The sequence below is a fragment of the Anas acuta genome, chromosome 12, assembly GCF_963932015.1.
Source record: "Anas acuta chromosome 12, bAnaAcu1.1, whole genome shotgun sequence".
Lineage (NCBI taxonomy): Eukaryota > Metazoa > Chordata > Aves > Anseriformes > Anatidae > Anas > Anas acuta.
The window spans coordinates 20612159-20624349 of NC_088990.1; the positions used below are offsets into that span (position 1 = coordinate 20612159).

The following is a 12191-nucleotide window of genomic DNA, read 5'->3' on the forward strand; positions in this document are numbered from 1 at the left end:
GGGGGGGAGGGAGTGAGAGGAGGGGAAAAAGGAGGAGGAGGACGAGGAGGAGGAGGGAGGGGGCAGCTGGAGCCGCAGCTGGAACCGCGGTGGGTGCAGCGGCCGCAGCTGGAACAGCAGCGGGAACGGCGGCCGGCGGCGGCTCCAGCGGGTGCGGGCGCCGAGCGGGGCGGGCGGGCTGGCCGGGAGGCTCCTGCCCGCGGGGCTCTCCCCCGGGCTGCCGGCGAGCCCCGGCGCTCCCAGCCGCCGGTACCCGCTCGGCGGAGCCGGGAAAAGGAAAGGGGTCGCGGCCGGGGGAGGCTCCCAGCGGGTCCCGGTGGCAGGGAGGTGGAGGCAGCGCCGGCGGGCGCGGGGCGGCCGTGCCCGCTCTCGCCCTGCCCCTGACGCCCCTTCCTCCCTTCTCTCTCACAGCTCGCCTCGCAGGCGGTTCTGCGGAGGCAGGGCGGCGGGCATCGGCGGACTTCGGCGGCGGCGGAGAGAAGAAGGAGAAGGAGGAGGAGAAGGAGGAGGAGGAAGAGGAGGAGGAGGCGACGGCCGCTCGCAGCCCGGGGGCTCGGGGGACGCGATGTGGCGGGGGCGGCTGCTGGGGATCGCCCTGGGAGTTGCCGTGCTGTGGGCGTCCCAGGGGGGCGCCGCCGCCGCCGGGCACGCCGAGGGGGCGAGCGGCAAGGAGCTGCGGGCCAGCAGGGCCAAGAGGCGAGGGCAGGGCGGCGGCGGGCACGACGCGCTCAAAGGGTAGGTGCGGGCCGGGGCCCCCGGGACACCGCGGAGGTGGCTGAGAGAAGGGGAGAAAGGGGAGGCCCCGAGGAGGCTCGGGGATGCCCCCACCACAGGGCCGGGGCACCGCCCGCAGCATCCCCGGGGAGCCGTGCTTCGTGCGGGGGGACGAGGGCTTCGCTGGGCTGCGGCTGGGCTTTGCTCGGGTGGCTCGAGGGAAGGGCGCAGATAAAGGCTCGCTGCAGGCTCCTGCATTCCTCGCGCGTCCCCTCTGCTGAAAGCAGGGCAGCGGGGAGGCCCGCTGCTTGCTGCCGGCTCTCCTCACCCCCTAAACCTTGTGCGCTGCGCCTCTGCTTTCTGGACTTGTGCTGCTTCTCCGCTGCTGCTCCTGGCCCCGGCGCTGCTGCTTGTGTCAGAGCTACCCGGTACCTAGAGCGAGCGAGCGAGCAATGCATGCAAGAGTGAGAACTCATGATCGGGCATCATGGCACACGCTTAGCAGGGTGGTTTTTTTGAGGGGCAAATCCGATCAGGCAAAATGCTTTGCAAATCCTAATGGAACACCTTTCCTGAGCAAAAATAATTGTTAAGACAGCTGAAAGGCATTGCGTGTGTGCGCAGTTGGAAGCGTAGTTCACGGTAAAGGTGAAAGGTTGCAATGTTGGAAGGAAAAAGGAGGTTTCCTTCCTGAGGGGTTCCGGTGCCCTGTTTCAGCCCATAGCAAGATTTTTTCACTCATCAGGCAGAGAGCAAATGTAGCAAAAATTACACAGAGATAGTTATGTTTCAGTAAGGGATGCAAGATTTTTTCTCTGTTTTCCTGACTTCCCCAAGAGGAGCTATTACAGCTTTGTTTTTAGAGGCCTTGATGGATATGCTTTAATTTCTTGCTAACTTCCTCACACTTACGTAGTACATATTATTTATATACAGATTGGAAATCCTGGCCTTTTTAATGTTTGCCTAATTGGAGAAGGTTTAAGTTTTAGGGTCCTTGTTCTGCAAAAATGGATGCAAGCTGTCAGTATTGTTTTTCAAGGATCTGATTTTGTAGGGTCAGACTCTCTTATTTCATTTCCTCAAACCTTGTCACCAGAGGAACAGTTGGACAGAGTAGGTCTTTTCTTTGACAAAAGCTGTTCTTGAAGTCGGGGGCTATTGGGGTTGTTGGGTTGTGCTAGTTGGGGACTAATTGTAAGTAATAAAAAATTATAAGGAAAAGTATTTTCTAGAGCGAACCTTTTTTTTTCTTCATGATGTTTTGAAAAACTTTTTCATTTTAGAACTCTGAGTTAATATCAGGCTGAAAAGCATCACTTTCTGATCAGTGGGATAAAGTATGCCACCTAGAACATGTGTGCTGCCTTGATGGACTTAGTGGGAGTTAGAGGCAAGCAGCTGAGGATAAAATTTCTTTGTTGAATATGACTGTGCTGTTTAGATAGTAATAGTACTGCTTCATAGATGGTATTTCAATTTTAATAATTTTTGAAGTCCAGGATGGGTTAGGATAAGTATTCAGTCTTATGGGTTGATTTGTATATTTAACTGAAACCTTCAGCTTGTGTACTTTGCAGTGATTCATTCCCATCCTTTTGTTGTATATTATCTGTGAGTTCTATATCAGCTTAGTGATCTGCAAATCTACAGTTAATGCTAATATCAATTTTAGGTATTTTATGTCTTGGTCAAATATTTGGAATTTTAGAGTTCTGAATGAGTGCCCTTGGAAGGCAACTTCTTAAATAAAATATGATTGCCAGATGTTCTGAGATACAGTAAAGACAAAACGAACCATTAGTTCGATTGATAACTTTTTTTGTAACTCTCATTCAAGGCTTAGAGTAGAGTGCATAAGCTGCTTGGAGGAGATGGAAATCCCTTTGTTAACATCCAGACATCTTTATCTTTGTTGGGAGAACCCTGCAGGACATTTCCAATTCAGAAATTGCGAGTGCTTCCTTAGGTGTGGTAGTGTACTGTACAGTATGAATAAAAAGAATTGTCATTTTATCAGACAAGGTTGGAACTAATTCTTTGGAAACCCAGATGGAAAGTGTATTTTGAATGTACAGGAACTGTACATATGTTAGACAGGGAAAATTCATTGCTATTGAATGGACTAAAACACTAAAAATATGATTTTACAAGATTTTTAATTTTTTTTTAACTTGTTCATCAGTACAAATACACTTGGGAATCTGAGAGTTGTAATGCAAATCATAACAGATGCTGGGAAACTTTATTTTGATGTTATTGTAGTTGACTAAGACTGCTTTTCTTTTTTTCTTTTTTTGAAATGAACTCTTGCCCTGATTGTAGGAGCATGGGGTTACATTTTTAGACAAATTCTTTTAAGTTTAGACTTTTTATTTGCTTGATTGTAATTACTGTTGAAAGGGTCTTAGCATTTTAATGTATCAGGGAAAGCCTGTATGTGAATACTGGTCTTTTATGTAAAAATGAAGAAGTCTAAGATCTGATTTGATTCTGGTGATTTTTCACACTTAACATTTTTTACTGCAAGCTGTTGATTACAGGAGATGTTTGCTTTCTTCCCTGTGACCTTTGCCTCATTGTTTATACTTGTTAGCTGTCTGAGCACATAATATGGTTCTATAAGTATTTTTAGCTTTAATAATTATAAATTATGTGGGAAAGCCTTTTATGTACTCACTTTAAGGCTTGGAGCTTGCTGCTCCTGTAGTTAGAACTGATCCAACTATGAAGGCATTAGCACTGAAGTCTTTGTAGTGCCTGGTACATTTGGTCTAAGGCAGCGTGTGTTTATGTGCGGGTACCTGCTGCCTCTAAGTGAACAGAAAGCAATCAAAAGAAGGCAGTAATTAATTTCAGCATGTAACTAGATATATCATTTGCATATTCCCCATTCACAGAAATGTTGCTGGAATCTGGTGTGGTTCAGCAAGTTAAAATAATAAGCATCTTATTGAGACATTTTTATCCACAGAACCCCCAAGGCTTTAACACAAACATTAATGTGGCATCAAGCTGTTATCCCGCTATTCCTTAAACACCGAAAAATATAGCATCAATTTTTGAAGAAATAAAGACTACAAAACCGGGCCATGAATGGGAAGTTCTTTCTAAGCAATACATTCTTGAAGTGAACCACTTATATACATTTCAATCATTTGAATATAAACCAAAAGTAATTTACTGGTGATTTGATTGGTGCTTTACTGCATACAAGAAATATTGTGCTTGAGTATCTTAGAATTAATTAGGATTTCCCTTTTTCTGATGACACTAGACAAAGACCTCAAATTTAATGATGATCAATCAGTTCTTAATAATATTTTAAGCACATTCATCTGCCTTTTTATCCATATAATGACCAAAGAAAGCAATTATTTGTCTAACAAATAGCTCAGCAGAAATTTTGAGAGACCTAAAATTTCTTCAAGATATCCAAATTTTGGCATGACTCTAATTAAGACACCATTAAATACATTTGTGTAAAAGTGATTTAATTTAATTGTTATGAAGTTGAAATGATAGTGAATATTGCAGAACATAATAGTTGGCTTCAGTGAGATTCGTAACACACTTGGATTAAAGCTATTCAACAGGTGATTGGGCTTTTGGAACAATTTCTGTTGGTTGTACTCACAAAACAAAGTTCACAGGTTTACTGATAGGCTTGCTTGAGTAAACTCAGTTGGATTTGATCCTTTTTATGCATGACTGCTCCCTGAAATAAAATAAATCTTCTAAATCTATAATATAATTCCAGTATTCAACTATATAATTAAGGCTTCTGGTTTTCGTTTTAAACCAATATTTACCACTAAAAGCTTGCTGAAGAAAAGCAGACTTTCCATACCGGTAAATATTGGTTTATACTGAAAAACCTCAAACATTTTTCTTGCCACTTTTTGGCCTGCACACCTCTGACTGGCTGCTGGTGCCACACCTTGTCCGTGTCATGCGGGAGCAGGAGGGAACCTGGATACTTGGGGATAAAAAGTAATTAAAAATGCACTAGAAACAGAGCCCTTTGGATTGCCACCTGCCAGCCCTGTGAATTTTCAGATATAAAAGCAATGCCAATAACTTTTAATATAGGGCAATTAAGAATACATGTAAATTACTGTAATAGCTGGCTTCCAGGTGGAATGGCAGACTTCCTTCCAGTTTTCGGCACCTCACGGCATAAAGCCTCTGTGGAGGTCTTCTTGGCAGCTACACGCAGCGTAAGGTTCTGCACCTTTCTGGTTTATTTTCCAATGGCCATGATTTTATTTTTTATCATTATTGTTACATTATCCTGTACTGGAAATCTAATTCAAAAGTGAAATGAGTTCATAGATCTTGGCATCGTGTCTCGTGTACATGTTTCCTGTCTCCCAGTAGGGCCATATGATGTGATTTGATGTAGGTGTGACTTTCTCTGGGGAGTGGGATGTATGGACTAGGACTAGCAAGAAGCCAGCACATAATTTATTCTGCAGGTGGTAATAGCTGTTATCTATGCTTGCTGAAGGGCTAATGCTTAAAGAAGGAATAATGTATGATTTTCAATTCTGGTTGTATAGATAGATGTCTTCCTGAATGCCATGATGTGTTTTGTTTTTGAATATACTAGTTTAACCACTACATGTAAATTTTTATTTACATTTGATACTTTTAATGAAAGCTGTCTGACAGTAGTCATCAGAAAAGTACTTTTGATGTACTCAGTATTTATTTCCCATTTGATGATAGCAAGTCCCTGCTAGAGCAGACAGTGGAACAGGCTACAGTAAATGATATGGCAATATTCTTGACATGCTGTATAAAACATGGTTGTGTTGGAACTATTGTAAAATTGGCTTAGGGGGCTCGGATGAAACAAGTTTCCTGTCACCAAGCCCCACTTTGCCAAGATGACATGTTGGAAATCGGGAGTTGGATATAGTTCTTTTCCTTTCTTTCCTTCTTTTATTTATTTATGTATTTATTTAGATATTTTGGCCTGCATAGTCCTTAGCTATACCAGCTTGGCCTGATACACCACCCAGGTGCTGCAGGGTAAGGCACAGCTGGGGTGTAATCGGTTTGTACTTTGTGTCCAAAGGGGAGGAGAATTTCCCATTGGGTTTGCCACTTTGTGTCTCATCATAGGAGGGTACATTGCTGTTCTCCATTCTGGAGATGTCCAGTGCAAGGCTGTTTGTGGCTATGACTACCTGGCTGGCCAGTTAGAAGGAGATTTATGCTACAGCTCTTACTCAGAAAACAAGAGATGCTGTGGATAGCACAGTTTCTTCCCACATGTTCCAGGTAATCATTTTCTTCCACAGTTATAAGATGGGATTATCTAAGATTTTGTGTGGTGTTATCTGTCTGGAGCTTTTGGAGCCTCTCAGTCTGTAGTTGTTCTGTTGAACTTATGTTGAGGGAGACAGGTGGTGTTCACTCTTTAGAAACTGGATACTTAAAGGACTGGGGGGAAGAAGAGCACCTGCAGAGAGCGCATCTGATTGCAGCACAGTGCAGAGAAGTAATCCTCAGGTTGCAGCACAGGTTTCCAAAAAGAATTGTTTGGAGGAGACCAAAGAAGCCAAGCTGTGGCTCTGAAAATACTTTCTTCAGTAAAGGGCCAGTTTAAGGCTTGCAAAACTAAACTTCTTGTTAGCCAACACAAGATACATTTTGTGTTCAGTGGCAGTTCTGCAAGTTGTTCGCCAGATTCAGTCTGATCTGGGTGTGTTTGCCATGTTACCTGGATAAGCTCCTCTGCGTGCAACTGCACAGTACTGCAGTGACAGAACATTTGGGACTGTGCTGGGCTTGACAATGCAGACTTTGAAGTAGGCACAGGGCTTCTCTCAGTTCTTTGGGAGCAATGGGAGGATCACTTGGTTAGGGTTTGGCAGGGACAGTCTATCTGTCTGCTTCGTTTACAGTGATTCTTATTGAATAAAATTGCAGCTTCTGTTTTCCTGGATGCCTGTTTTCCTTTCCTGCAATGTGTCGGTGCTGCTCACTTAGGACAGTCTTATTTATTGTCATTCATCTTCCATCCTGCAAATGTTGACTTTGAAGCCTCTGACTATTAGAATAGTAGTACCCAAGACCTAAACGATTTAGCTACATGGATCACCAGAAAAACTTCCTCTTGATAGATGCGTAGGAGATATTGGCTCACTGGAGGCCCTCTCTCCTTAAACAAAGCTTGGGAGCAAGGGATCTTTGCCTGTGTATGTATGGAAATAGTAAGCGATTAATCATTAGCTTTTTTGCTTGCAGTAAGATCACCTTCCAACTCGTTCCTCTTCTTTATCTCCCTCCTGATCCTTAAAGATGAACAGGACATAGATGCATGTGTGTCACTTTGGTCTTTCTCCCCAGACTCAGTAAATATTTTTGTAAAATGAAACAATTGTGGCCTGGAGTGTTTCTGATTATCCATCACACTGGGCTGGAAAATATGTTTGTATCTCTTCAGTCTTGTATTGTGGACGTCTCTTTTGATTGTTTTCACATCGATTCTGACTATCCCATTTCAGTGTTGTTTTATTATTTTTAGGATTTCAGACCTGCAGAACAACCTCATTCATGTTAAGGCTGATGTGTAAATAGAGACATGAGAAGAATCATTTTCTGGTTTTGTGACTGTTCTGTAATATTTGGGCTCTTCTCTGGAAGGTACATTGGAAGGTAAAATGAAGCCTGTTAAATCAAAACCCATGCCTTCTCTTTTTGCACGTATATCTTCACTGAGGTATGAAGTAGTTCTAGCTTTTATCTGGAACAATACTTTGAATGTTGACTTGCTGGAGAATCTGTTGTTTTCCTTTCTACTTCTCATTTTGTGAAATGATTCATGACCATTAAAGCCTCAGAAATACCAAATTAAAGCCACAGTTCTTTTGTCTACAGTCTTAATCATTTTCATCCCCTTTTTCAAGCTTCCCTCTCATGTTTTGCTGGAGGACATCAGAGTATCCAGTGATGTTCAGCTGGGGTTTCAAAATAAGATTTGTTTCCTTTCAGGAACATTTTTTTTCCTTCTCTTTTCTCCTTCTTTGTTTTTTCTCTCTGATTCTTCATCTTTTTCTCTTCCCTGTATACAGAGTAAATTACGAGTGACTGCTAGGGACAAGGTGAGCTATAACTGTGGGATCAGTTTTCTTGTTGCATGACAGCAGACATACAGTTAACTGACCTTTTGAAAGAACAGCATTGCTGTCCAGGCAAGGAAAGAGTCAGAGGGTAGGAGACAGAATGATGTGGAGGGAGGAGGAGGAACACTTCTGTCTTAGCTAAAATAAATCTTCCAGTAGCCTAAAGGAGAGCATTTTAAAAGACAAGTTAAAGGCATTGCTTAACACCTGAGGATATTTGCTGACAAGCATTGATACAGCTGTCGGGTTCATGAGACTCTCCGTAAGTGCTGGGATGTGCTCCAAGGTGGGGATGGCGGGTAGCACCGTAGAGTACCTGCTGGATCCCTCCTGCTGACTAGCCATCCTTGTCTGGCCCAGCAGATAGTTTTTATGGTGGTGTACTCACGCCTTATACTTGTTGTCTTATGCAGCCATGTGAATTGAGTGTCAAATTGGACCCACTGACATTCTCATGCAGAACAAGGAGGGAGTACGTGCCAGAAGCATGTCTGTCACTGGCTATGATTGAGAACAATGCCTGACTGTCAAGTTAGATGGGTCTTCCCCTGGAAAAGACACAGGCAGATTTTCAGAGCAAGTGCAGAAGAATTCACTTAATGTCAAATATTGTTGTCAGGTTGTGACAGTTTTAAAATGCTGTATTTAGCTGTCACAGTGTGATGGAAGTTAGGGTTGGAAAAGCGCTCAGTGTTGCTGCAGAAAACTTGCATGTCATTCTGAACTCTTGACATGCACATAGGCCAGAGCCAAAGACACTCATAGAGCTCCTCAGCATGTTATTTTTTTAGTTGAACTGAGCCAGGATTCTGGGACAGTGGTATCCTGACTGTCAGAGTGAGAAATAGTTATCATATTAGGCTCTCTGCGTGGCACAAACATCCAGCCTCACTTATTGCATGGCAAAAATGCAATCAGAAGCAATCCCTTCTATATAAAAAGCATATTTTGCTTAAAAAATGTGTACTTATCCTTTGTAGGATAAAAGGAATGATTTTTTGTTTGTTTACTCTGAGTCTTGCATTGTTTCCTAGAGTTTCCTTTTAGGCAGATGAAATAAGTAGCTTCCAGACTCCTCCTCCTAGCAGTCAGGCAGCAAGAAGATTTCTAATTTGTGCACCAAATATCTGGCTTCTAGGTTGTTTAGGTGAGAATGGACCTCTGAAGGCTGTGCAGTTCAACCCTTGCTCAGGGCAGGTGAACTTAGGCTGGGTCCAGTCAAGGACATCTCTAAGGACTTGACTGGACACTTAGCTCTGTCCAGTCAAGGACATCTCTAAGGATGGAAATTCTTGAGTCTTGTGTTAGCTCCAGTGGAGTCAACGGAGTGGGGCCATTTTGTGCTGTCAGCATTTACTCTGAAGTGCTGAGGAGTTTAGGGAGGTATGGAAAGCTGCTTTATGACAAAAGGTATAGATCTGATGGTTTCTCTGCAAAAAAAGCTTGTGAAAGTTACTCCTTTTCACATTCTGGAGCCTTGGCTACTATTTCTTGGTATGTTGGTTATCTCCAGATTTAGAGGGCCACGTTTTTCAGACTACACTACCATTTCTTCAGGTACTGTTTCTCATTCTTTTGAACTCCTGGTGCAAGCTTGGAAACACCACCCAAATTCTAGGTGGGAATGATCAGCAAATAGTTCTGGGTACAGTTGTAGCCACATAAGAAGAAAAGTTGGCAAAGCCTTTGAAAATAACAGATGGCTGATGATATTGCTTTAAATTGTCTCTCTCATGACAGAAAACTGTGTCCCTATGTTATGTTAAACATAGGCCAGCTGCTGCAGCCAAGGAGTTAACTGAAGTCCTTCATTAGGCATTTTCTTGCAGTGAAGAATCCCTGCACGTTTCTACAGGGAGAGGAAAAGTGGGCTGAGGGAGTGATGAGAAACCTTCCTCTGCGTCCCTGCACCTCAGCTCAGTCGTATCTGGAGATCAGCTGTCTCCTGCCCACGCTGTCTCCTCTCTCCGCCTAATTTGAGACCCATGCTTTGGGTTTGTTTCAGCCTGGGTTACGCCAGCGTTGGTCAGTACATGGCAGTGCTGCTGATGGAATTTTGGCCTGAAACCTCACTCACAGCAATGCTGGAAACTCTTCCTGCCGTGGGAGCAGCTGGGGGGTGATGCTTTCTTCAGGAGTGGGTTGTCATTTCCTCGAGAGGTCACAGGCAGGGTGAAGAGGGATGCACAGCATTAGCACAGCCCCAGGCAGGCTACAGCTTGGACTCTGGCTGTGTGTCTGTCGGGGCCTTGCAGAGGACAGCCGTGATGGTGGAGGTGTCTCCGTTGCTCCTGTGCTGGGTGGTTTCTTCTTAACAGGGGTAGAGGTTCCCTGTAGTTGTTCCTGAAGAAACCTACTTTGATGCATGCAGATGCTGTCAGCCAAAACTGTCATTCTTAAGCATTAATTACTGGAATTTCTGGATGAATGTTTTTCTTTTCACTGTTGCAGTCATTTTCTAGTTGATGACTAACATCCTTTGATAATTATTTAATTCATTTTGCTACTGAATTTGTACTTGCATGTCATCAGAGATATAATATCTTGTTTATTTTGGATGCCTTTGATGAAACTGGATCAGTCAGTGTCTCTCAGCACTGTACCATTACAGAAATCCTTTATGGTTTACAACTTCAGAAGTGACTCCAAAATAAAGGGAAAGCCTTCCTCCTTTCCCTCTCCCTACCTCAACCTACCCCCCCCCCCCAAAAAAAAAAAAAAAGAGAGCATGTTGAACCTGTGTTTTTCAGTGTTTTGTCTCCTTGTCTCCTAAAACTTCTACAATGGTCAGGACCCCATGAGCTTTAATAAACACCCAGTGAGACATAGTGAATTTACTCACCCTCGCCATCCCTGTCTTCATGACGGGCACCATGTTGAGAACTCGCTGTGTTATGGGAAATGTGTTCCACTCTGCAAGAGGAGCGAGGCTGGGGTTTAGGAAGTGGGTGTAGGGCTGCTGCCTCCTTTGGTCCTGAGAGGATCTCAGGATCCCTCATCTCTCCTCCTCCCTCTTCTGGCTTGGGAGTGACAGGAAGGTGCTGTGGGTGCATTTTTACATATTTTACCATTACAAATCAGGTTTTATTTTATTACTGAGCTCTGTAGTGCTGTTCAGGAAATCAGTTTTATAACAATATAAAATGCTTCTTTTTTATTCATAGTCTATAATATCAGCAGGAAAATATGTTCTATTAAACCCAGTGGTGGTTAACTGTTTAAATTAAATACTACGATAGAACCTTTTGAAATATGATTGGTAGCGTCCATGATTTTACATGAGGTAAATTGTTATCCTTTCAAATACTTTATTTACAGGCATTTATTGCTATAGTGTTTGATCACCTCAGAAATATCAATGAATTTAACCTTCAAACTTAATTCCTTTTGAAGACATTTTATAAGTAGACACAAGTAAAGAACAACCCTTTCCTTCTCAAAGGAGCCTACAGTAGAGCTTAGAATTTAATACAGGTTTCTTTTATGAGCAAGACAGCAGCTTTCTGACGAAAAACTGTTCCACTGGAAAATGCACTTGTCAGACTCAAACTGTTCCATGGAAGTACAGTTTGGTGACTTTTTTCTTCCTTTTTTTTTTTTTTTTTTCATTTTCTTTTTTGAAAGCTAAGCAAGCTGCCCCAGAGTTGGAGCTTTTGGGATATATGGTGTAGTCTACCATGTGGACAGCCTCAAGGCTCTCAGGGTCTCTGACTTCACGGTTGCTGGCACATCTAGGTTTTCCAGAACCCCATTTTGGAAACAGATTTTAAAAGTTGTGTTTCTTCATGGCACAGATGTCTGCTCCTGATTCTTAACTTGGTCCAGATGGTCCCCAAAACCACGTGCTTGCTGAGACAGAAATTTGACAGAGTGTCTGTGTATCATTTTATGGTCAGCTGGTTATAGATTATTACCAACTTGGATCAGAAATGGGTGGTTTATACCTGGGGTTGTAACAGGTAGCAACAAACCCATTCTGTCTGTCTTAGTAAGTTCCACTATTTCTTCTGACCGGAGAAGGTGAAAAGCAATCTCACTTGTCTGCTTGCCAGTCTTACTTGGCAGATGATCATGGAGCAACATTTGGCATTGATGAACAGGGAACTCTAGGAAAGTTACATGGTTATAGCCCTGCAGGGAAGTAGCTGACATTACTAAAACTGAATATATCGGAATAATATGAATAAGAAGAGTGCATTAAGGAAAAAGGGCCCTGCAACATGCCCAGTTGTGTTGCTCACGGCCTCAGTTACCACCTAGCTATTATACAAATCTCGTGAAAGATAATGGTAGTTTGCTTTGACTTGAGTAGTTTCTGGCCAAGCACTTAATGAGAGGACT

The 12191-nt window shown here is 43.2% G+C and overlaps 1 protein-coding gene across 4 annotated transcripts in view; it reads left to right on the forward strand.

Moving 5' to 3' along the window:
• Window positions 1–12191, forward strand: part of FBN1 (fibrillin 1) — a 159886-nt gene continuing 147695 nt past the window's right edge. For 2 of the 4 annotated variants that reach the window (XM_068695254.1, XM_068695257.1), the window contains exons 1-2: window positions 5–151; window positions 412–735. In XM_068695254.1, the coding sequence (XP_068551355.1) occupies window positions 566–735 (170 nt within the window). In that variant the 5' untranslated portion in view covers window positions 5–151; window positions 412–565. Of the gene's footprint in view, window positions 152–411; window positions 736–12191 lie in introns of all 4 variants that reach the window. The other 2 variants (XM_068695258.1, XM_068695255.1) reach the window with 2 other exon arrangements.